General features: G+C 39.0%; 1 protein-coding gene across 6 annotated transcripts in view; it reads right to left on the reverse strand.

Annotated features, from left to right (window-relative positions):
- The window catches only part of ush2a (Usher syndrome 2A (autosomal recessive, mild)), a 216,882-nt gene that overhangs the window by 31,986 nt on the left and 158,228 nt on the right, over window positions 1–26,668 (reverse strand). For all 6 annotated transcript variants that reach the window (XM_063477546.1, XM_063477553.1, XM_063477570.1 and 3 more), the window contains exons 63-70: window positions 24,926–25,149; window positions 23,267–23,606; window positions 19,583–19,780; window positions 19,266–19,420; window positions 13,676–13,874; window positions 6,107–6,214; window positions 4,850–5,033; window positions 1,104–1,261 (exon numbers count right to left, since the gene is read on the reverse strand). In XM_063477546.1, coding sequence (XP_063333616.1) covers window positions 1,104–1,261; window positions 4,850–5,033; window positions 6,107–6,214; window positions 13,676–13,874; window positions 19,266–19,420; window positions 19,583–19,780; window positions 23,267–23,606; window positions 24,926–25,149 — 1,566 coding nt within the window. The remainder of the gene's footprint in view (window positions 1–1,103; window positions 1,262–4,849; window positions 5,034–6,106; window positions 6,215–13,675; window positions 13,875–19,265; window positions 19,421–19,582; window positions 19,781–23,266; window positions 23,607–24,925; window positions 25,150–26,668) is intronic.

Genomic DNA, 26,668 nt, shown 5'->3' on the forward strand with positions numbered 1-26,668 from the left:
ATCATCTTGTATTTAACACACACGGTGTACACACACACACAATTCATGCATGTTCTCTTCCATACAGCTAAAAGCCTGCATTCAATACATTTTCTCACACACATGCACGCACATACAGGCGCCAACACCGCGATGGAGGAATTGATCCTCGAGTAAATGCCTTTTTAATAGCCATAAGTCAGTGCTTTGGCAGTCAGTGTATGCATTTGAAGACATGAACACAGGTGCATGTACACAGACACATACACACACACACACTGTCAAGAGAGTCAGGTATGTACACACACCCATGCACACACAAGACGGAAACACTCCAGACTCTGGGCTCAGGGAGTTAACCAAGCGTGAGAACCCAGCCGATATTTCCTCACCTTTAAAATCAACCCATAATGACGATAGAATAGGCCTGCCTATGGAAATATCTTGCAATGGTGCACACAAACACACACACACACACATTCACGCGTGCACATACACAATGAAATACGTATAAAGATGCATAAATAAACACAGACAAAAATATACAAAAACAAAAGACACACAAACCCACACACACTACTAAGTGAAGTGTCTTTGCTAGTTGGCCCTTTAAGCGGTTTCTGAGATAGGAAATCAGCCTAATGAGAGAGTAATAGTCAATGATAGATGGGTTAGGGCAGACAATCACTGCCCCATAAGCATGAAACTCAGCCCTATGTGTATGCTCATGTATGCCTGTGTATGTGCCCAGGTCTTGAGAGGCCAGAAGGTGAGTACTCAGAGCTTTTTTGTGGGTGTGAGCCACCCTTTTTCTGATTTCATGAAACAATACCTTTAATGTCCCTTGTAAAGAAAGCTAGCACATAAATTCACAGCACTAAAGAATCACCAGTTGTAACAAGCTAAGCTTGGTTTCTGAGTTGGAATGTCTAAAAAATATAAACAGAATTTCCAAGGAGCAAATTTAAACATACAAATGATAGAGAACAACTAGAACTTAAAATAAACGTCTAATCTTTGACACCATTCTGACTGAAATAACTTAATACACTCTACAGAAAATCACTTAGGGCCATCCAGCCTTTCATCCATCCATGTGTCCTTTCATTCAGATTGCTACTCACCAGGAGGGGACCAGGCAAGAGATATGGAGTAGGGGCCTGACACTGTCACATTGTGCGGAGGTGGGATCCCAGAGGGGCATGAGACTGGTGTTTGTATAACATATTTGTCACTCACACCAGTCCCACCCCCTGTACTAGCCTCCAGCTCATACAAGTACCTAAATAGATAGTGGGGCAAAGAGGGGTGTGGAGAAAGCAACAAAGACATTACAGTGTAAGGCTGATATACCATAACATTTCTTAGCATTGGTCAGTATATGACCTGAAATTTGTTTACTTTATTTACAGGCTTCATGTATTCCCATACATCAAGTATTCAAGTGTATTTATCTACTAAGCAACTTCCACTTTGCAACATTTCTATTTGTACTTTTCTTCCATCTGTGGCAGTGATCTTTTGTCCTTCATAAGCATCCAATCAACTCAAGTCTTACTCACATGCTACAAAACATACTACATGGTTGTTCATTTGCATCTACTTAGCGATGCGGTGCATGTTGTGCAATAGAAGAAAATTACAGCCAGAACAAACTTTGGGTAGTTCAGCTGCCCTGCATTTTTATAATGAAAATCAGCCCAGCTGTGCAAACGCAATGGTCTCCCTGATGTACAACAAAATTTCTGTTCATAGTAAATCAGTGTGAAGCCACAATTGAAGTGGAAAATTCTGTGGATGATCTACTAACAGTACAAATCTGTTAACATTAAAGCAAATGCAACCTGTTCATTTCAATAATGACCAGAGCAATCTACTAAGAGCAGCACAAATTAACAAAGAGCCACGAACAAACACAACTCATGAACCGAGCATACCACTAATCTCCTAACACCACAGGGGCAATTTGTTACTTGTAATATGACAAACGTAAGTGTAGGTTTTATTCTCGGGAAACAGCATGCAAGTGCAGTCTAAGGAGAGGCATTTTTATGTGGTAGAACTGGAGGCATTAGCAGAAGAATGTAACAATTTTACTAAAACACTGCTTGCTAAGAGGACTTATAAGCCTTATTACATGTAATAAAGGCCTCCTTGACACCTTGGTTTAAAGCAGAGACCAGAGATATTAAAGCTTGAAATCAGTTTTGGTAAAACAAATGAAGGCTTGGGCAATTGATGAGATGACTGATATCTGATAATGTGCTTCTCGGACACATCAAAAATAGAAAAAAATTTGCACAAGTAGTGCAAAGTCTCTCTTTTACCACGCCTTCTCTCTTCTCAGAGTCATACCTCTTTCTAGCAAGAACTACCACGCCCATATGGAGCACAAGACAAGTTAAAATATACTTTCGGGCTGAAGGAAGAAGAAAGTTGAAAAACCAGAAGGACTACTGGATACCAAATCCTGAAAATCACAGTGAATCGCAGTTTGTTTCAGTACTCTTCTCCCCAATGTTTCCAGTCACAAATGGAAAACCTCTACTAATGCAATATGACCAGCCCCCTAAAGTAATATCTTAATTATCTTAATAATATCATCTCATTAATTTTTTTGAGTTGAGCCTATTGAGTTTCATCTTACTAGATTATGAACTTCATAAGAAAATCTGTGCTCTGTATGTTCAGACCAACAGGAAATTTGTCATCACATGCATTGTTTTCTTCATCTTCATCAAGTAAGGCAAATGTGCAAATATTTTTTATAAAATCCACAAGTTTTTGTTTGGTTACAGTAGAGATATTTGAAGGAAGTAGCTTATTTTAGCTGATTCCTTATTTGCGACAGGTCACCACAGCTTTTTACATTCGATGCCTCGATTTCGATTTGATACGCAAGGGGATGTTTTGGGTGACTGGGTAAACCACTATGAAGCCAATTCAGAAATGGAAGATAAAAAATAATAAATAAATTATAAATATCAATAAAAAACTAAAAAATACAAACATAAAGGTTAAAAGTTGTAATAAATGTAATGATTAAACTACATGAACAACAAACTCTATAAAGAAGAAAGGCTAGCAAAGTTTAGTTTTCAACACTGTACCATTTTCTATTTATCTGTAATAACTATCATTGTGCTGTTCTTCACATTTGCTATACACCTTTGCTCTCTCGATTTCATTTGTCTTGCTGCCGCTCGCGACCCACTCTCTACTTCTTTTGACAATGACATCATAAGATAGATTTCCCTTTTAAGAGCGTGTGGCTGGTTGGTGCTAAAGCCTACATTAGCTGTGTAAGTGGGCCACCATTTAACATTAAAAGCCTTTAATTTGCTATAAACTCTAGCACACATGTGTTAATAGGCAGCGGGTGTTGGGTTATTGTTCCTGTACAGAGCGTTTTAAACAGGAGGCCATTAGTGCCTCTGCACTGGGTTAGAACGCACTCAGGAAAAGGTATTAAAACTACTCATATGTTACTCTCACAGACGCACACACACACACACACACACACACAAAACATAAATAAATGTGGCTCACTGAGACACACCGACTATGTCAAGGAGAGATAGAAAGACAGAGGGACAGAAATCCTGAGAGGAAGAGAGTGAAGAAGAGACTGAGAGTGATGGAGAGGGAGAATTTTATGATGGCATAAGGTTTCAGTGGGAGAATGAAGTTAAACACTTCATCACTGGAAGATATTTACTTAAATGTAAACAGCGCCTTGGGATATCAAAAGTAAAATTGTGTGTGTGTGGAGAAGGTAATCGGTGAGTGAGGCATTTGCATCTGTTTGGCTGTGAATCTGGTACTGTGTGTGTGTGTGTGTGTGAGAGTGTGTCCTGCGGGGCCAGCCAGAGGGAATAGGTTAATTCTCTCGTCATCTTAGACACTTCCTGGGCTGCTGAAGCAAAGTGACAGCTAATCAACATTGTCATAAATAATCAATGGCCACTTTGAGCAGTCTCACGCACGTACACACGCACACACACAAAGTCATGTGAGCGTGTGCACTCGCACATGCACACACAAGTCTGTCTGGATAATGGGGCCGGTGCTCCCTGTGTAATTCTTGGCGCAGGGCTAAATTGGGAAAAGAAGGGGAAGAGGAAAGGAATGAGGTAAGAAGGAAAGGATAGGAGGGGAGGGAGGGTGAGAAGGAAGAGAAAGGAATCAGAAGCGAGACAAGCGATGAGAAGCGAAGGGTCGGAGCAGGAATGCCTCCTGGCAGACTATCTGGAATTAAGGAAAATTAAACGTCACACACACATACAGTGCTATCTTCTTTCTCCCTTCTTTCTCTTTCACTCACACATAGAGGAGATTGGAGTACTGCAGGGTGTTATCCCAGGAATTCTATTTGGGGTAAGGAGAAATTGTCTTGGGAGAGAGAAGCTCGAGGAGAAACAGGAGAGTCAAAATAGGAGGGAGTGGAAGGTATCGTTCCCATATTTAAAACAGAACATCCGCACTGGAAAAAAGACATGGATTAATAAAGGTTAAATGAAAATAAACAGATAAATAAAATCAACGCTTCACTGCTGTCTGCAAGCAAAAGCCAGATCTGATTCGTGATTTTAATTTGTGTGCGTGGCAATGTTTGCATCAGTCATTCGCATGTCAAATATTTGCTCATTAAATGACACAAACAGACATGTGCAGAGTGCAGTCCTGAGAGAGGTGTGGATTGGGCGATAGGAATGCTTTTAAATTAGGGTGATCCAAGTATAAAGACACAAACGCAGTGATGATTAATTGTGAAGCTGCATGTCAAGTGTTTTTGTATGTGTGATGTCTACATGGACGCACGTTTTTATATTCCTGCATGTATAAATGAGCGCGAGTTCATCCTCTTTACCTGCGGTTTGGCAAGAGTCCAGTGTCCGTAAAATTCCGGTCACGGTGGTCTCCGGTAAAAATAGTTTGACTGTCTCTGTTCAGCCTGTACTGGGAGATGTGTCCATTAGTTTGGGATGGCTCATCCCAGTACAGCTCCACTGCAGATGTGTTTATTACTAGGTGTCTGGGCTTTGACCACACACCTGGAGTATAAAAAAAGAAAAGAAGAACAAATGAGAGCCTGCTTAAGTAATTAATTTGCATCTATAATTAGTCAGCAGTCCTACTTCTGTTCCAAAAAAGTAAATAGCATCACTTTGTGTAGAGAAATCAGGCTGTTTATTAAAGCTTATTGTTCATTAACTAAGGGCACTGTTTGTTTAACAAGTAAAGCACTGAAATGCTATGCACAATATATATGATCAAATTATTAATACTGGAAAAAAGAAAACCCAAACCATGAGAAGAAATGACAGAGAACATTAATACAGGATGACAATGAAAATTTAAGTCTTATAATTTCATGACTTAAAATGAAAAGCAACATCGATGGTTCAAAATCTAGTTTTTTAAATTAAATATTTTGTACATATATTCAGTCCAACTACCAAGATTCGTATATTTAAGATGATGAAAGATTATGTAAGGATGAGACACAAGCATAAGTGCAAGGAAATGTGAGCCCAAAAAACAAGAAATAGTAGCTCCAAATAAAAGAAATAAGGAGATTGGACAAATGTACAACAAACAATCACTTAAAAAGTGCAGAAAAGAGAAAAAAACCCATATTTAAACAGAAAAGAAATAGCAGGAAATCTAAGAGAAGAGATGTGCAATGGATTTCAAGAAGAATCAAGAATCAAATCAAAAAAATCAAATAAACAACAATAAACTTCAACGATATAAAGTGTCCACACTTGATACAATGAAAAAGCCAAAAGCTAAAGGGTTTACGAAATACTGCACAGTGAGGAAGCACAGGGGACAACTAATTAGATGCAGAAATCAGAGCAGAAAAAAGACTATAGATGTAAAGAAGAAATCAAAAAGAGACAAGGTACACTGTAAAAACAAAAATACTAAAAGTCAGAGATACTTCATTTCAGTATTTATTAAAATTATAACAAGCTGTGATATTTTTCTGTGTCAAACAACAAAAAATATCCAACCATTGGGTTGTAAATTAGACATACACTTAAAAAAATATATTTGAAATACTAGAGGATTTGTGTGTGTGTGTGTGTGTGTGTGTGTGTGCGCACGCGTGTGCATATACCAGCAGGCTTGGCTTGCAGGGTGCGTCCTGTGGATGGTAAGCTGGCTCCACATCCCACAGACGTACAGGCCACAAGCACAAAACTATACTCTGTGTATGGCTGCAAACCTGTAACACAGAGATATGTGTGAGTATGTGCTAAAATCAATGCCTTAGTAAACCCATGTCCACATTTTTAAACATTTTTCCATTTTAATAAACTGCGCACATTTGCAACAAAAAAATGAAACCCACAAATATAAACTGAGAGGGATAAAGTGGATAAGAAGGGAATCAGTAAACTGGAAAACAGGGAGAATGGAACAGGGAAAGAAAAAAGGGAATGCTTGCTCAGATGATATCACTCATTTTCTTCCTGACTGTTTTTTCTCCCTCTCTCTCCCTCTGTTCTTTCCACACTCTCTCAATGGATGGATCCATATCTGTCGGTGTTAAATTATGCATGCCATAACTCAATAATGAAACAACGTAAAGATGGGCAGCCGCGGAACTGACACGGGATAGGACCGGTCCAACGCTGTAATGTCATCAGCTTTTGATCTATGATAATTATGATACCTCTGTATGCGTTTAGGCTACTGTGTCCAGACATGATTTATTTATAGGCACCTGCTATGCAGTCTAAAAGAAATCACATCGCGACTGAGTGGTCCTTTAGCTGCAACCACAGGAAATCAGCTTTTATAATAGGATTTAAAAAGTAGAAGCAAATGTAAAAATCCTCCACGTACCTAAACAAAGTTCTTTTTTCTACTCTTTGGAAACCTGTTTTTCCTTCAGATATATTTCCTGCCTGATTGCTGATGTAAGGTGCGAGTGTGAGGATGAATGCAAATCCTAAGTGTTGACATTGGGGGTTGACTGGATGTTTTATGGTCATTCACTTAGCTGACAGCATACAACAGCTTGCAAATCAAATTCAAAGGAAAATGAAAGAACTAAAATGACTTTATTTCAAAAGGATGACTGCATAATGTAGAGTGCTGAATTCTTTATTTGCACGTTATTTTAGGTGAGGAAGAAATGATTTTACAATATCATTTGTCATTAAAAGTGTTTTTATAGTAATAAACATCTATACAATTTATTTAGTAATCCCATTTATTACAATATTACAAATGCATTTAGAGTCAGAAATAACCGAATCATAACTTTTTTCATGGAAAGATTTAAAATTTCTTGTAGTAAAAGGAGCGATATGTGTATGATTAATACGAAAGTTCAAAGACAACTCTATAAACTAGTGATGCAGATATTACAATTAAACTACACAAAGATTAAATCTGTAATTTAGTAGAAATAACATTTAAATAAACATCTTTTTGTTGTGATTTTGTTGATAATCAAAATCTGTCTCCAACTGTGTATATTTGGAGGGTGAAAGAAAGAAAGAGTAACCTTACTGTGTATCCCAGCTGCTGTATGCATTACAATATGATACCCACCCAGTGTTGACTACATACAGAAAAGAAAATGTGCACCAACACACACACACACGCACACACACAGTGGAAGCCTTCACCGCGTCTTCCTCACGTCTCTTTCTACTACTTACCCTGCTTAACATGCCTCGCAGCCTGCCACGCTTAACCCAAGCTCTAATCAATGTGTCTGTGTGCCAATGTTCTCGCAATGTTGCCCTGTGTTTGGGTTAAATAAAGGAAATCTGCCAGCCATACGAAAGAACCAGGGCTGAAGCGTAAGGTTCTGTTACACTATTTAACTGTGCAACTAAGCGTGTGTATCTGCATGTGTGCACTCTACCATAGTAAATGATATCTACGGTGCCAATGATGTCATTTGTCGCAACGCTGAATAAAACGGTAACCTTTTGCTACATTTTTTCACACACAAACAGATGCGGTCTGCCTACACAAGCTAAAAATTGTAACAATTTACAGCAGACCATGAGGAGAGAACTTTCTGTTGGCGTGGTGCTGGCTTCAGAGGTAACAAAACGTCTCACAAGTTCATCAGAATTCTCAAGTTTTGCCTATTAATTACAGCCTATAATCGTGCCATGGAGTGTGGAGTGATCGGAGAACGTGCTTGTGAAAACGAATGAATCAATTCCACCCTTGAACGTAAACAATTACAAAGTCTAGCATCACTTGACTCTCTTGTTCCTTCTTCCATTTTCTATATAAGGCAAAAATAAGTGCAGATGCACTTGTCATTTCATAGATTTGCATGTGCACGTGCATTTAAACCTAAAGAAGAACCCCTTTGATGTTTCTTGGTATGTTTCAAATTAGCTATAACTCTGGTCCTGAAGAGGGCAGTGTTGATCTGCTGGAGAAACGATGCCATGTCTGCGCATACTGGTGTGTGCGCATACTTGTATGCATGTGTGTGTAGCCATGCATGCGCTCGAGTGCTTGATTATGGAAAGACAGAGGAAGCTTCAATCATTATAGCAGTGATCACTAGGAAGTGAAAAACAGGTGGAGGGGGTTTGGATGCGAGAAGCCAGCGGCTCACTGACAAAGAGTTGTTCCTGTCGTCGTAAGAGTTGGACACACTGGGTGTTTGTGTTTGAGGGAAACGCAGACTAAGAGACGCTGGAAGTAAGATAGAGAGTTGGTGTTTGAGCAAAATGTCAAGGAGAGAGACTGGACGTGTGAAAGAGAGCAAACAAGTGACACAAATGTGAGACTGCTGTTGGGTGTGTGCGTTGCAGTAAAAATAACTGATTGAAAACGGCATTTTATTGACAGGTTGCCATTCTCTGTTTGCATTAGAGAATATGATAGGATGATGGGCGCAGGCCGCAATACCATGCCTGTCACCTGATACAGAGAGAAAGAGAGAGACTGAGAGAGCGGGGGTGGTGGGGATTGAAAAGTGAAAGAGTAGATGCAGAGAAAGTGGAAAAACCAAACAGGAAAATCGCAGAAGAAAGAAATGCAAGGACGGCTGAGAAGGAATTTAAAGAGAGAAAAAGAGAGAGAGTGTGGTGGTACAACAAAACTTGAGACTGGAAAGAAAAACAAATTATCATGGGAAAGAAAAAAAGAGGTGATGCAGAGAATGAAAGAAAAGAGAGCGCAAAAGAGAGGAGGGAGAGAAGAGAGCTTTGATAACACCTCTCCTAAATAATTAAGAATTTGACTTCCTGTCTGTGGCTCCCTAATGCAGAGACCGTCTGGGATGGAACAGTGAGATCAGGTTCTCACTCTCTCACTCTCTCTGTCACACACACACACACACACACACACACACACACACACACACACACACACACACACTCTCACTCTCTCTGTCACACACACACACACACACACACACACACACACACACACACACACACACACACACACACACACACACTCTCTCTCTCTCACTCTCTCTGTCACACACACACACACACACACACACACTCTCTCTCTCTCTATCCATCATGGAGTTTTATTGGCATTAATTAACATAGCTTAGAGTGAACGTTGAAACATACATTCATTTTGCTTGATTATCTTTTGATTATTGGTTTCAAAGTATGTCTCTTGATCCGAGTCAGTACTCTGACTTTACTTAACTGTGCCTTTCTTTTATTAAGTAAACACCAACAAAAGAAAAACAGAGAAGCAGCATTGAGCCACTCAGCATCTGAATAAATCAAGAGTATCTAAAAGAATCTTTCCACAATTTCCCTCATATAATTATTCTTAAGTTCTTGAGAAGGTTATAGTGTGTTGCTGCTAAATGGCTTGATGGAACACTTTCTGCATACTATAACAATGAGACTTCTGAGACATATTTGGCATTTAAACAAAGGTACTTCGGTGTCTACGTACTTGTACCTATAGCGCGTACCAGTCACAGAGTGGACTGTGAGGAAAATGCATTAATAAATAAAAGAACATACTCTATTCCCTGCAGTTCTGAATTAATAACGAGCCTACAAAAGACCAATTAAACACATGATTAATGCCATAATCTATATAATTGCAGGCAATAATTCATTGTGAGCTAATGATAGCAATACTTAATATTGATTCACATGGGGTGTCTTTGTACAGTTGTACTTAATTCTCTCTATAAAGTGTCACTTTTTAAAACAGCTCTGGATGCTATTAATGCAAGTCTATTTGTTGCTTTTCCTACGGCGAAAAAGGATAAACAAGAAATGGGGGAAGTCGCTTTTTTTCTATAATTTTAATTTCTGTCATCATAGTGGTTTTATAAGACTCACAGTGCTGTTATTCAGTGCTCCACTTTATCACGGTGAAGATTTTTCTGCAAGCAAACAAAAAATTCCTAAAATGTCTGATATATATGTATGTATATATATGTATGTGTATTTTAAGCCAAAAGGGTGACGCTTTGGGCAACAAATACATCTCAGAATTTTTATATCTTAATTCAAAAGCAACAGGTACTAGCAGCTGGAATGAATTTGAACCTGACTGTTTTTTAAAAAAGGCTCACATGAAAGTTCATCCTTTCATTTGAGCTTTTATTGATAAATGTACACCTCTCATACCAAAATAATAAAACAGGACATTTTTGGTCTGAGGAATTCATCAGATCCAGTTACAATCCTACATAAAAAAAAGACAATTTAAAATCGTAAGTGTTGTAGCTAAAAAAAAAGCTCTCCAGTTTCTGTGGTTTCAGTGAGCGTGTGTGTGAGAAAGATCCTGAAGTGTCTGTCTGACAGTGGTGAGATGCAGAGAAGATGAATAATAGCGTATTAAACATTAAGGATGAGGGAATAGCACAGCAATTATTTCTGTTCATATTTCACTGAAAACACTTAGATTCGCCCATCCATCTTTTTATCTGTTTCACTCCTTCCTCTGTTTCTCCTTCACTCCCTTTTAAAACATGTCACTCTGAGGATCCTTTCTCTCTTCTGTAAAAAAAAATTCTGTTGAACATCTTTGCCTCAGTCTTCCTTGAACTCACCGTTTCACTTTTTCTATATTAGTTTTTGCATAGTTACAAAGTAAAACATTTTAAGCCTGTCTGTTTATGACTGGCTGAAGATTAGTCCATACAGGATAATAAGGACAAAATAAAACAAAACCCAAAGTTTTACACAAGAATAATAATAATAAAAAAGCTAATAATAATAATAATAATAATAATAATAATAATACCAAATGAAATATACAAGTTAACCTGAAATATGAACAAATACATGAAAACTATTTTAAAGCTATTTGTAGCCTGAAAAAGCATACATGTTTAGATTCTGTTCAGATTTTTTGGTGGAGATGTCAGAGAGAGGATGCTGAGGAAACTATTCAGTATTATAGACAATACATCTCATTCCCTGCACACCACACTGTGGAGTAATATGAAAGAAGGAGTTTGTTTCTACCAGCGACCAACACTTTGTTCAGCTCCTCCTCCTTCTGTAAGAGTCAGTGATATCTGTAACACTGGATATCATTTATCTCACTATCCCTGTTATATCCCTTCTCGTTATAACAGGCCACTTTATTTTTTCATGTGCATAATTACTGTTATAACTTTAGCTCATCTGAGTATTTCTAGGATTTTCCCACACAACCATCTCTAGGGTTTTACAGAGAATGATCCGAAAAGAGAAAATATCCAGTCAGCGGCAGTCCTCTGGGTGAAAATGTCATGTTGATGCCAGAGGTCGGAGGAGAATAGTCAGACAGAGCAAGCAGGAAGGTAACACTAACTCAACCACTCATCACAGCCAAAGTATGCAGAAGAGCATCTTTGAACACACATGTTGAATCTTGAAGCAGGTGGGCTACAGCAGCAGAAGATCACATCGGGTGGCACTCCTGTCAGCTAAGAACAGGAAACTATAATTCACACGGACTCAAAATTGGACAACAGAGGATGATGTTGTCTGGTGGGGGTCTGGTGAAAACATGAAAGCATAAATCAAGCCTGCCTTGTATCAACTGTTTAGGCTGCTGCTGATGGTGTAATACTGTGGAGGATATTTTGGGCCCCTTAATACCAACTGAGCACAGTTTAAGCGACATAGCATACCTGAGAACTGCTGCTAACTATTTCCATCCACATCCATCCTTTCGGACCACAGTATACGCTGTTCAGCATGCGCCATGTCACAAAGCTTAAATCACCAAAATCTCTGAGGAATGGTTCTAGTGCCTTGTTAAATCTATTCAAGAATTCAGGCAGTTTTTTGATGGGAAAATGAGGGTCACACTAAGTACTAGCCACTGAGTTACATATAATTCTCTATTTTCTATTTATTGAGCAACTCGTGGTCATGTATAAGGATTATTTTGCAAATAATAAAGTTCTTAGATCTTTAATCTTATCTTCTAACTGCTGTAAAAAAAACCCAAAACAAAACACTCCAGTAAATTGCACTGACTTCCTAAAAAATGGATGTGCTCCAAAAGGAGAGCTGCAAAGTTCAGAGATAAAAAGAGAGAGGAATAAAGGAGGAGAGAAAAAGACTGCCCCAGTAGTGATTTTGGCTGAAAGTTTTCCAGTGTCTCACTGGGGGACAGGGGAATTTCACACACACACGCTGGTTGCTTACACTGGCACACGGGGCTGGTACAGTATTACAGCACATTACCATCTCTATTTGGCATTGTTTGCTTTGCTTCGTGCCTACACATACAAACACACATGCACACAACTCCTGACCATACAAGCCAACCACAGGCACCATGGGAATAGTCTATTGGCTACTGGCAAAGCTGATGCCTGGTCCGACTCCAACACAGAGCACAGTAGAGAACTGTGAAGAGAAAATGCCACAGAAATTCAGCTTCAAAAGATGTCATCACTTGACTCTTATACATAAAAATTTAAAAGGGGGTAATGCAATCAGCTTTGAAAGACTCAACATTTTCAGATAGTGCTATTTCAGTCCCAAAATACACTTTACTACACCCACAGTGATGATATTCGATTTGTATTTTCCTTTGTCACTAATATAATCTGTTTTATAAGAGACAGCAAATGTTTTCTTTACAGTGTTTTATACAGATGTTTGTTTTTGCGTGTGTGTGTATGTGTGTGTTGTAACTCATGGCAGGAGGCCAACAACACTGCTCCTCCTTGGGGTAGATAAAACAAGACTCACACATCGCCCAGCCCTGACACCATCATATTCATGTGCAGATCTGTAGTATGAAGGCAAGTCTGTTTTTCATTTTTGAGACTTTTTTCATTGAGTCAATCTTTTGGTAGATTTATCTGATTGTTTGTGGATTCACTTGTTCTCTCAACTGTGAAAGTACGTGACCCTCAGCTTGTGTTGTGATCTTTCTAACCATGTTGTGTTTGATTGTGCTTCTATGTATCTTGTGTTTTTCTTTCTTTTATTTGTATACATGCCAGTATGTTTCTGTTTGTGTAGGCCATTAGGCCAGAGAGCATGTGGCAGCAATCACGTGTAAATTCAGTCATTACACAGCTTCTACAAACCGGTACACAAAATAACACACCACAGAGAAGAAGGGACAAGAAGCGTGACAATGGAGGAGAAAGCTGAAGAAAAAGGAAAGTACAATGAAGACTGTAGCAAGAAAAAAAACAGGAAGAGAGTATGAATGAACAAGTAAGGAAAAGTGAGGAGAAGGATACGCCATGTCCTACCAGTCACTGTGAAATTTCTGGGTCCATCGATGTGCGTGAATATAGTTCCAACACCGGTCTGGTTCAGGTGGTACCGCTGTATTTTTCCATTTTGAAGAGTAGGTTTAGACCAGTTCACGTGGAGAGAGGAGGGGCTTACAGCTGTTACCATGGGAGGTTGCACGTCCTCTGGGACGCCCTGGACTGTTACTGCCACCACCTAAAACACACACACACGCACGTCACATAAACACAGGTTCAGAAACATACAGACAAAAAAAGCCAGAAAAAACACAAAGAAAGAAAAACTGAAAAAGTTGCTGAAATATAAAACAATTTTGAAGTATTTTACTTCAACTTCAACCAAAAAAGGGTCCTGTTTCTAAGATTCTTAGTCTTTTAACAACAGAGGAAGATCTTTACAAGTAACTTTAATATACAAATGCATTAAGCAAGCAACTTAATAAAAAAATAAAGAAAAAATGAAGAAAACTAGCATGTTTATAGACAGACACAAATTACTGTGTTGTAAATGAAACTACAAAAAACAAATTATTCATAACTTGCATTATAGAAAATAACCAGAATATCAATGACATAGTAGGTCATCCAGTTCAAGATCCATCACAATTTACAGGTTACTGACCCCAGTGACAAATGTGAACTTGACCTTGAGCACAGTTTGACTGAAGACCCAACTAGGTTTCATTCAAATCTGAACAATACTGTAGGAAGAGCAGTGATTCCTGCGAACTGTTAATGGAAACGGAAGACAGCCAACTTGCCATGGTATGAACTCATGTACAATAAAAGAATATAATTTATACAGTGAAACAGAATAATTTTGACTGACAGAAAGACTTAAAAAATAAAATTTTACTACTTGAACATTAACTTGTTTCCAGAGAAATCTCTCTTTAGAATATAACTCAAATTCTTTTTGGATCTTTGCTTTTATTCGAGAGGACAGACAGCAGAGAGCAAACACAAAAGTAGGGAGGAAACGAGGGGCAGACCCAGGGCAGAATCAAACCCAGACTCCTGCAACCTTTCAGCATATGGGTTGCCTGCTTGACTAAGTGAACTACAGCGGCACAAGAGTATTGCTTCCATCCTGAGCCTTTACTCCCCTAATCATTTCCTTTAGCGTTCCAGTATGACAGAGGATCCGACTGGAATCTGTTCAAGCAATGCAATGTGTAGGAAATGCAATAATTATAAAGGATGTGCAAAAAGTCTTACTACTGCTCACTGCTACAAAAATAAAACAAATCACTAAACAATCTGTTAATAGGCCAAGTTAAAAAAATACTGCTTCTTAGTACAGTAATAAGAGTGACCATTGTATTGTACATTCGTAGTGTAGTATCTGTGAGCTCATGTGAACGCTGAGTGAATGCGGAGACCACAGAATCACAGGGCAATCTGCTGCTAATGGCAACAGGGATATCCTGCCTTAATAGACTGTCACTAGCACTTCCACCACCTGTCCCACACAGTGCTATGCAATTAGAGCACAGCAACTACAACTAAAGAGACACACAAGTGCGTGCACACAGATAAACACACACAGGTGCATGCAGGTGTACACATGTAAACAGACAGAGGTAGAACAAAACAGCAAAGTAAGCAGAGAAGAAGGAGGATGCAGGGGAGGTGTAGTATTAGTCAGAGTGTGCTTCAGTCAAGTGTTTGCCAATATTTTCCTTGAATGTAACAAAAATGAAAACTTAATCCGTGAATGTCACATATCTTTACTGGCAAACAAAAATTAGCACTCAGACTTGATGATACAGATGGATAATGTGGGATCCCTTCAGGAAGCAGCTAAGTGACCCGTGATGCTAGTTTTTCTTATTAATTTCATCTGGGTTATAATCACTGATTTGTATTTTTTATAATTCACTGAAAGGAGTGATAGATCATACAACTGGCTTGTCTTTTGACTTAACATTAGGGGCAATTTGGGGGCGTTCCCATGCGAAACGAATATCCAGATAGTGAATAAATGATATCTGGTTTCAGAAGTTAGTTTTTGTGTCACTCTTTACAAATTCAAATACATAAAATTACATCAAAAAGCCAACAAGACGCTAAATTATCAGCTAATAACTAATGGTTTAATTCTTCACATACAGTCAAAATAGGTCCCAACATGACTGATCAACAGTGTAGGGCATACAAAGAAGCAGAGATTACAGATTATGCAATAAACCTACTTGGCTAAATGAAAAGAATATTTGTCATTCATCCCATCTTTTTTCATATTAAAAAGCAGAAACTTGTGAGCCTGAGGAAAATGAGATGGTGAGAAGAGTAAGGATAAGAAAGCAAAGAGACAACAGCTGGGAGAAACTGAGGACTACAATGTTAAGATCAAGGAAATGACAGGAGACAAATAGCAGCAAGAACGGGACAAAAGGATTTGAAGACAGTGAGGGACCAATCGCTCTTCCTCCCTTTCTAAGTGACCAACCATATTAGATCAGGACCTTCTGTTGTCACGGCAGGTGTGCGTTCCTGAGTGCCTGTGTTTCTCTGTCTGTGCCTGTGTGTGTTTGTGTGTATGTGAGGAGGCTGATGCCAGGTAATTGCAGTGGTATATTAGGTTAGCTCAAGTTATCCCATAATTGGGACTGTTTGGCCAATTTTCACTGGTGTACAAACTAATCCAACTCACTCCCTTCCTACCCTCTGCCGCGAGTGTGTGTGCGCTTGTTTGTGTGAACATATGTATGTGTGTGTGTGAGGAAGAGAGTTAGACAAAGAGAGCATGGAAGACTGGGCTTGTAGTCTGATGGTACTTGTATGTATAAAGGGTTCTTAGTAGCTTTCATGCAGGATGATCCAAGGATGAGTTTAAAAAGTTTTATAAAAGGAATTTATAAAACTTCTTGTTAGGGGTCGCTACAGCAGGTCGCTATGAAGGTTTTTGAACTGGCAGAGTTTCAAGTGTTTTCAACTGAAACCAAACCAGCGACCTTTTGCTTGTTAAGATTTAAACTGGCTCCGAAGCTAAAGCAGTGTTAACATAATGTAAATTTTATACATCACTGATACTGTCTACAGATTTGCACTACAGTCCCCAGTAAGAATTTGAGCTCTTAGTCGTAAACTGTGAGAATTAATTATCTTAGTGGTTACGGAAAGGAAGCATGAAAGCAAAAGTGATTAATCTGTAAAGGTTTTCTACATTTAACTACGTGTAAAATATCTCACATCTTCAGTGTGACGCTAAAGTTACTTATTTTGTTTAATTTTTGTGGTTTACTTTTTTTTACTTTTACAGGAGAACAATCAAATATCATTCAGACATTTAGATTTTACTGGTATAAAAATGTTGTTTTAAAACAATAATTTATTATTTGTGATTTAAGCCTACATAACTCACAGACAGGAAAAGTACTATAAATAGTGTTTCAGCCTTCCTAATTTTATTTTATTTTTTTTTATTAGAAAAAGATAACCCTAGTAAATACAAAATGCACTTTTTTAAATGATCATTTTATTTATCCTAGCTATCCTAACCTTCTCCGCCCATGTAAGTAAGATAAATATAGAAAAGAAGAAAAAACAAAATCACATCACTGTAAGATGCATGGTGGCAGTTTAGCATTATCATCATCCTCCAAGGCCAATGTCCTATTTCATGGCCCAGAACTAAACCAACAATTAAAAAGTCCTTCTCTTTAAGATCTGGACTTCTTTTGTCTCAGTTCAACCTTGCCACCAAGTTTAATCGTGCTGACAAACAGAAAGACAAAGAGAACTGAAAGCATGCTTGCAAAAGTGCAAACGAGACACCCGGCAGAAACTGAAATTGTATATTTATGTAATATATTTATTTTTGTCAGTAGGACAAAAAGGAGAAATCTAATGGTTCAGAGTCAAAGTCTGCAGTCTTGTGTTGTGTAGCCACTGTTTGACAGGGTTTGACAGGAACTGCTCTGGCTTTAAAAAATTTAATTACCATAAATCTTTACTGGGTATTTACAGTTAGCACAGTAATCATCAATATGCCAACTATTATTTGTTAAGTTCTGTAAGGATACAAGAGCCAACAAATGAACCAGTGAATTAAAAAACATCAGTTCTTAGTAGGAGGTGAATGGTGTTGCATTAGTATTAACAAACTACAATGTGTTTTAGTCTGTTTACAGACAGCAGGAAATGCTTGCAACAGTAACATAATTGCCATATATAACCATAAGTTATGTATCCCATGTATCTCTGTGACCATTTACCATTCCTCTTGTCCTTTTCCAGTCTTATTTTTCAAAGAAATTAATTTATGATATACTTAAATAAATCAGTATATCACAAATAGGGATTGATATGCCATCAATCCCTCACAAACAATTTAGCCAATTTTTCCTTGATCTTAGCTGCTCTGCTCAATCCACGCCTGCAGCAGCACAGCCATAGGATTTCTCTTTATGTAAGGATGTGCTCGTCACAATAATGAGATGCTAAATTAACTTTAAAAAACCCAGAAAGACATTTTTTTAATATGAGCTTTCATCGTCACTAAGCCGGAGAAATTAATTGTTGTGGTGATATCAGCTCACAGCCAGCGAGATAGCAGGGAGGGGGAGTTGTGTGAAGGTATTATGGGTACTATCAGAACCATCAGGTAGGCTCAGCAAATCCAGAGCCTTGCATTCAGGGGGAGAGCGGAAACATGGCTAAATAACAGCTTGTTCCTGCAGCAGAACAGAACACAGTTCAAGCAGTGTAGAAACATCATACAATATAATTTCATAACAACAAAGGTCAGACAGGGCTAGTAAAATATCACTTGGCAGAACAACTGTGGACTGCACCACCTTCATGATGTAAACAATGATTGCAAATCAGCATCTGACGTGGGTTTAATGAGACGGTAAAAAGACATTCACTGGTCAGAAGAGTGGTCAACTGCAGGCCATTGCTTTTAGCTAGTTTTTAAAAATTAACCCTAAGTGAAGTTAAGGGTTAAAATGTAAATACACAATTTTCTTAAGAGAAAATACAAAAATGCATATTTGTATTCAGACAGGTAACAAGGACAAGAATAAACCTGTCTGACACTAAGGTAATTTTATTCTATCAATTGCAAGTGCAATGTATGTTTGTGATCAGACATTGACAACAATTCATTTACATTTCTACTTTCTCTTAAGAAGAAGTAATGTTCTCTCTAAAATTAATTTTCATCATTTTTTACAAACCTTTAAGTGTTCAAGCAAAATTAAAGAAGTGAACTTAACTACAGTGTAAAGTGGTACTTAGTTCAGTGAAGCTAAGGCCATTTTTAGAGTAGCCATTAGATAATCATACAGTGGAATAATGTCATTTTGAAATGGGGTGCTACAATAGAGAATGGTTTTAGAAAGTGTGTGTATGTGTGCTGCTGTGTGAAAGTAAGAAAATTTTACATGAAAGGTTGGTAGAAGAGAAAAATAGCACTGAGTTGGAACAGACAACAGAATAGAGAGTATTTCCTGTTAAATCAAATGCACATTCCTTTTTTTTGGTCAAAATAATATTTATTTTGTTATGATGAAACATGTGATGTTGAAATGTAGCGACTCTAAACCATCACAAGACATCAAACCACACAAATTCTTACCTGTGTACTATCAGTGCAACCAGCCCGGTTACAGACCCTCAGCTGGTAACTGTATTCCTGGAAAGGCCTGATCCCACCAACGTCAGTAAAGCTGTTTTCATCCCCACGGTAACGCTCTTGTCCATCACGCAGTATAACATAGTGGGTAATCTCCCCTGGTGAAGTTTTAAAGATAATTGGGTAACCACTGTTAGATTTTTCTGCCTCTGCATTAATTTAATTACTCAAGCTGAACTCCAAACACAGAGAAAGACTTTTCATCACTCGATCATGATTATAACAACCTAAAGTAGTAATATCCATGCACATATACAAACCATTACTCCGGGCAGGTGCTTGCCATTGCAACTGGATAATATCATCTCTTTCACCTAGGCGGCTCCAGCGGGGTGGTGCCACTCCCCATGGTTTGTCCTCAGTAGTCGTCATTGTTGTAACATTGCTGGAGCCTCGACCAAAGCTGTTCCAGCCTCTCACTCTGTACTCATAGCTGGTAAAAGGCTCCAGGTCATTGTCTATTTCCCAGTAAGTGCCAAAAACGGGAGGACAGTAAGGGGGCAAGGGAAAGACAAAAATGCATTATTAAAAATTTATTAATTCCATATAAACCCCTCACCTCTCCATTTTACTTAAAAGTCTCAAAGTTTAGGAACATTGTATTCTTACAGTAAAAAAAGTGTGCAGCACAAGTGTGTATTCTCATAGTTAACACAAAAGGAAACAAATTAGCCTTCTGCTATGCTATGCACCTCTATTATAAAATAAAAAATGAACGCTTCTCCACCCTATGGTCGTGCGGGCAGCAGCCTAAGCAGAGAAACCAAGAGCTCCCTCTCCTCGGCCACCTCCTGAAGCTTGTCTGGGGGACACCGAGGCATTCCCAGGCCAGCCAAGGAAGGACATGTAAAGGAGGCATTATAGTTAGATGCCCGAACCACCTCAACTGGCTCCTTTCGATGTGGAGAAGTAGCCTCTCTCGAAGGACTGCACTCATCACCCTATCTCTAAGGAAGAGGCCGGCCACTATTCTGTTGCTTGTTTCCACTATTTTGTTCTTTCAGTCATTACCCAAAGCTCGTGACCACAGGTGAAGGTGGGAATGTAGACTGACACATTTGCTTTCATGTTCAGCTTTCATGTCCACATAACTGCTCCAGCCACATCCCAAATCTGTCTGTCAATCTCTTGCTCCCCTCTTTCCTCTCTTGTGAAAAAGACGATTAGAAATTATTCCATTTGGGGCAGCAGATCGTCCCACTCCACCCTTTCCTGTCTGAGGACCAAGGCCTCAGACTTGGAGGTGCTAATCTTGGAGGTCAGAAGCTTTACAGCAGATGATTACACGTAGAAATTCTGTCCATGATGATTATGAAGAGAATCGGTGACAAAGAGCAGGCCTGGCAGAGTCCAACTCCCACTAGAAATGGGTCTGACTAAGTGCCATCAATGAGGACTAAGCTTTCATTTTAATTGTACAGGGATTGAATAGCTGTTAACAATGGGCCAGACACCCCATACTCCTGCAGCACTCCTTCCCACAGGCTATCCTGAGGGATGCGGTTGAATGCCTTCTCCAAGTCCACAAAACATGTGTAGACTGGATGGGGAAGCTCCCAAGCAAGTTCTAATATTCTTGAAAGGCTAAAGAGCTGGTTAAGTGGTCCATGACCAGTACAAAAAGTGTATTGTTCCTCTAGAATCCAAGGTTCAACTAATGGACAAATCCCGGTCAGGCTGAAAAATGTGATCCACACCCTGCGGTCAACCTTGTTAAAGATGGGAATCACCACCATAGTCTGCCAATCCAGAGGCAGTGCCCCAGATCTCCACTTCACTCCAAGCAATGGAGCACTCTCGAGCACCCCAACCACGGACTCCAAGCAAACTCAACTGTCGTTCGGTGCGTAAGTGCAAACAACAGTCAGGAGCTGTTCCCTGGCTATATATATGCACTATCACCAGTGTGAATGTCAGGCCACGAAGCACTATGACAGACAGGTTATTACAACCCTTTTGCAAAGGTATAAGCACAGGAGTATTTATACATATAGCTGTACTTGCACACATCTGTGCATTACTTTTAGGAGTGTAAATGGTCTCTTGTAAACTACCAGTCTGGGATTCTTGTCTGTACTTCTGGAATAATTAAAGTAGAAAAAAATGTACAGATGAAAAAAAACAGCAGTTAGGTTTGCCTAGAGATATAATACAATCTGTTTTTCTGTGTTTGATTGTAAGATATTGAAAAGCTAAGTTAATACAAAGCTCTTGTGGATAATACAGCTTACACTTATGTCACCCACTTCACATGTGGAGCTATCTGGGCGTAATCTTACTTCTCTCTTTTTTTCTCCCAGAGAAGTATAGCATGATACTCTGCGCATGAATGTGTGTGTGCATGTGTGTGTGTGCTTGAGAAACATCTGGTGTATGGTGGGTGGCGACAGCTTTATGTGCCTCTGCCCAGATGGTGTCACAGCATCGCCTAGAAACTCTTATCCTAACCACCCCATGCCACATGCACACATACACACACAAAGTAATGAAAACACATACGCAGAGCTACACTCCAGAGCCACACTAAAATAGTAACTAACTGGATGCAAAAACACATATCATTATGAGGACACAACCACCCATACACACACATATCCACAACCACAATTAGTCTTGATTTAACAGACGTAACTACCCAGATAAATAATGTGTGGACAGACTGAAAATCACGACACACACGCCCACAAACACAAACACGTTCCTGCTCCCTTTGGGCTGATAAATAGTAGAGAATGTGAAAATGGCATTTAAACGCCCATCTCTAAGTTTTAATAACAGGCAAGTGTACAGCGCAGACAGAGTTACCATGTTAGAGCTATTAACGTGCACTGCAGCAGCTGTCTTGGTGCGTGTGTGTGACAGAGGGAGTGTGTGCGGAAGGGCATCTGTCTGTAAAGCCCTTTGATTGTAGCGGCTGACACATTTAGAGTAAATGCAGAACTGGCTTCTGCAGGCTTGCACTTTCTGTGAACGCCATGTTTTACAGATGGCTGTGCCGTTTTACTTATTCTTCACTGTGACTCAGAGAACTGAAGTGGAAGAAAAGTAATAATTTCAATGCAGGGCTGCAAATACTTGTTTATAACTAAAACACATTAAGCCTATAGAAAAGTACTGATACTAAAGACTAATTTACTTAAATTTCCAGGGAACTAGAGGGCGATGTGGCTGACTTTATGCATTCATTTGTCATCTTATATTTGGACCACAATCAAATTTCATCAAGTGGCAAAACTGATTGTGTCTTTTAACTTATGCAACTTGACTTGGTACTTGGCCATCTACAGATTTGTCTTAAAAGAAGTAGGTATAATCTTCCTGGCTGTTCAGATTGCTTACTGACTCACATGCAGCTACAACTTTAGCTACAAATAAAAAACTACATACATGTTTAAGGTATAATCAGACGCATAATCAGGATGTGACAAGAAAACCAAAAGCTGGTAAAACTTCAACAGTTAACAAAAAGCACCTCGGTAAAACAGACATTAGATACTCTGGACCAGGGACTCTAAAGAAGAAGTAGTAAATGAAACAAATTTGTCATCACAAAATTGGTAGCCCTGTAATTATGAAACAATAAAGTTTAGCTAATTCACAAAAAATGCTCTATTTTTCTTCTTTTTTGTTTGTTTACAGTGAAGTTACTGAAAGAAAAACTGGCATTTAATTGTTTATTGATAACTTAATTGGTCTTTATCAAGAGGAAAAGCTATAAAAATCATAAAAATACAATCAAAACAATTCCTAAATTTATGTTGTCCTTCGCATTAACTAAAACTGGTGAGTGGGCCAGATTGGAGTCTTTGCCAGGCCTAGTCTGACCCCCGGGCTGTATGTTTAACACCCTTGCTCTAGACACTAAAGAAAAAAAATTCTGGCACATACCCAGGAACTTTTAAATTACTAATAAAAAGACACATACATACGAGCTCATCAATTACCTGTAAAGGTATATACGGTGGCATCTCCACTGTACACTACCTCCTCATGCGATGGGCACATGCTTCCCTTCAGCTGCTTGTTGTCAGTGTGTGCGTGACTGCGTGAGTTAAACATTTTGTAACTGTCATTACTTCTGTTTGTATGTGCAGACAGGTCCGCAGTGAGAGTTTCCTGTGTGATGCTGATGAACGGTGAGTATGTTGTGGATTGTGTCTCAGGGTGTGTGTGCGCAGACAGGACCCATGTGCACGCAGTCATAGATGGATCAAGGCCACAGGAGCCGCAGTAAGCTGTAGATGCTGCAACCACAGGACACACAGCGCCCTGCAAACACTGGTGCTGCACAGAGAAAAAAGAGAGACAGACAGAATGAATGAAGGAGAAGAGAAAAGAAAAATTTCTTTAAGTGAACTAGCACAGAAACGCACCTTATGGAAGCTTACGATCCTCTTATTTGCTGTTATATTCTGAAGGAGAAAATCACTATATACAGCGTGTGTGTGTCTGTGTTGCATACATGGCCCTTAATGACATCATTAGAGCTAATGAGAGTTCCTACCCTTTGTCACTGTTTGTGTGTGTGTATGTGTGCATGCATGTGCCATCTCATGCTGGCTTAGGAACACACAAACGCCACAGGACCTCAGTTGATAAATGGAGGATGGGCCAGTCCCCAACTCCTGATGCGACAATGAGAGCAAGTTTGATAGACAAAAAAAACAGAAATTCTGTCTAATGTCCACTGGGCTGCTGGAGATGATCAGCTCCTTCATGTAATTTCAGCCAATCTGCAAGGCTTTTAGCAAATGCTTAATTGGGGCATCCATTTCTATTTTTGGGTAGGTCAGTTTGTAAATGTGACACCTACAATTTTCAGATAATATAAGATCTATAGTTTTTGTTTATTTATGCCATTATTTTCTACATGTGATCCTACAATTTCTCGTCCACTAATAAACTTTCAGAAGAAACACTACTTGAAGATGCTAAACACCTGAAACCTTTCAGTTCTCAGTCAACAAGGTCATGGTACTCTTAAGAGCTTAAAAGGAGGCAACCTACAGAAGTCCACCTGCCATTTTTTCTAGCTTGCAATATCACACCTTAAATACTTGACAGTCGAACTGCAGCGGCGACATGAAATAGTAGTAAAATAAGTTACAACAACACTACAGCTGCTGCTAGTGCTCACAAGGTCTAACAAGAAGTAAGCGTATAAATGAGGTTACAAATTAAAGGAAAACCAAACATACAGTAAGTGGATTAGAAGGATTTCATGGATTCATCAAGTCTCTGGAAGTCAACATGAGAGATGGAATGTCATTCTTCCAAAACTATAATATGCTGGCCAAAATCTGGCAGAGGTATTTAAAAGTACTGACATCTTGTGTCTATGAAGGCCATAGCATGTGATTGTCAACTTTCCTTCTAAGGGGAAAGTGAACTTAAACTATTCAACCAGATCGGGTTTTTGCTTTATTTTGTTATCTGTAATACAGATGTAGAAAGAAATGGACACAACTGCCAAATACTGGTTGACTGAATGATCAGTGTGCATCAGATTTCCCCATCTAAGGTTAATGATGTGGAAAACAAGAAAACACACACTAATATAAATACATAGATATAAAAACACATTGTCTCACGTAATCACACACCTCTATTACCAGACCAGGCGTGGGTCTGTCTGCACACACATGTCGTTGGGGGTCAAAGCCAATCCCACTGCAGCATTCCTGATCCTGATGTATGACCTTTGAACCACAGCAGCGGAGTGTCATCGTGGCATTGCCAGCAGGGTGCATTGTGGGATATCCTTCATTGCCCACACAGCAAAGAGTTGTTGAAGAGTTTACATACTCGTGACCACAGCAGATGAAACCTGAAGCAAGAGAGAATATGCATCATGCCATTATTTTGTTCCACTTTCATTCTGATCTTAACATACCAGGAAATGATTTATCTTGGATCCACTTCACACTACAGTGTGCTGTGCAAATTTAGGTACTGAAAATATATATGGTGAGATAATTATTAAATATTATTTTTTTTATAAAATGACATTTCCACATTTCTTAAGTCTGAACAGCTGTTTAAGAAACATACAAATCCATCAAAGGTCTTCCCACGCTCCCAGAATTCAGCTGGTCTCCTGGCATCGTCTCTGTGATTTATTGCATATTTCTCTTTATCTTTCTATATAACAGCTTTGCTGTGATGTCTGATGTCTAAAATCAGCTTTTATGTTTCTCTATAACATAAAACACATTTTCTTTTCCTTGTCATCTATCACTCTACACTAAAAAGGATATTCTGTAATACTATTCGGGCTTCTTAGTTTTTTCATCTTTTCTGTCATCCTCTTCCCTCTGTAACCTTTCTTCCTGCCTCAGTCCTCGTCCTTCCTCCTTTTCTAAACTCCCCTTTCCTTCATTCCTTAATCTATGTTTTCCGATATGAACAGAAAGAGTATTTAGGCTGCTCTGAATATTATTGTGCCTCTCTTCTTATCAACTCTTATCCACGTATCCTCTTCCTCTTTCCTCCATCCCCTCCTCCCCTGCATACTATTTCTCCTCTCTGAGCAGTAATATTCAGGCTATGCTGTCTAAAGACTGCAACGGGAAAGAAAGTGCGTTTTTCTGAGAGCTGCCATTTCTGACAGTGATAGGTGATGTCTGTCTGCCACCACTTCACCTTCAGCAGCAAGGTGACATTTAAAATGCATGCTATCACTCCATTTACCTGTAAATGTTTTGCAGCTGAATATCAAATTTCAAGTATGTTTCTTCACAATCTCCAGCACTTCACGTTTCAAATTGAAATAACGTGAGTTGGTTTCGATGACAGACAAATTAAAACTTTGGCAGTACACAGAGATTCAAGGGAGAAATTCCTAGTGGAGCAAGAAATGATCCAATAAAAATAGTTTATGCTTGTTAAAGAATAGTTGGGATATTTAAAGACTAATGGTACATTGAAAACTCTCCTAATATTTCTTAACAAGATGTTTGTATTCCAATGTTGAAACATAATTAGGAAGCCCAGAAATTTTTTTTACTGAGAAAAGACACCAATGAGGACTGATAAGGGTTCTCTATGGTCTTTGTTAGACAGCAATGATAAAAAGATGACAGTCTGAGGGAGAGGTGGAGAACCTTGGTTGCTGTCTAACCCCTAAACTCATGGGGTTCCTCCTCACCGCCATCTTTTGATACTATAACAACTAAATCAACTTGTTTTGACTTGGCATACATAAATCATACAAATTGAAAATTACTGACACTTTCGTGGATCTGATGAATGTTAGGTCACGGAGAGGAGGGCAAACCCGACAGCAGCACGTAGGAGAGACGAACCTAACAGCAGCTGAGGATACTGGAGTGAATTTCCACTCTGCC

Source organism: Pelmatolapia mariae, linkage group LG1 (assembly GCF_036321145.2).
Source record: "Pelmatolapia mariae isolate MD_Pm_ZW linkage group LG1, Pm_UMD_F_2, whole genome shotgun sequence".
NCBI lineage: Eukaryota > Metazoa > Chordata > Actinopteri > Cichliformes > Cichlidae > Pelmatolapia > Pelmatolapia mariae.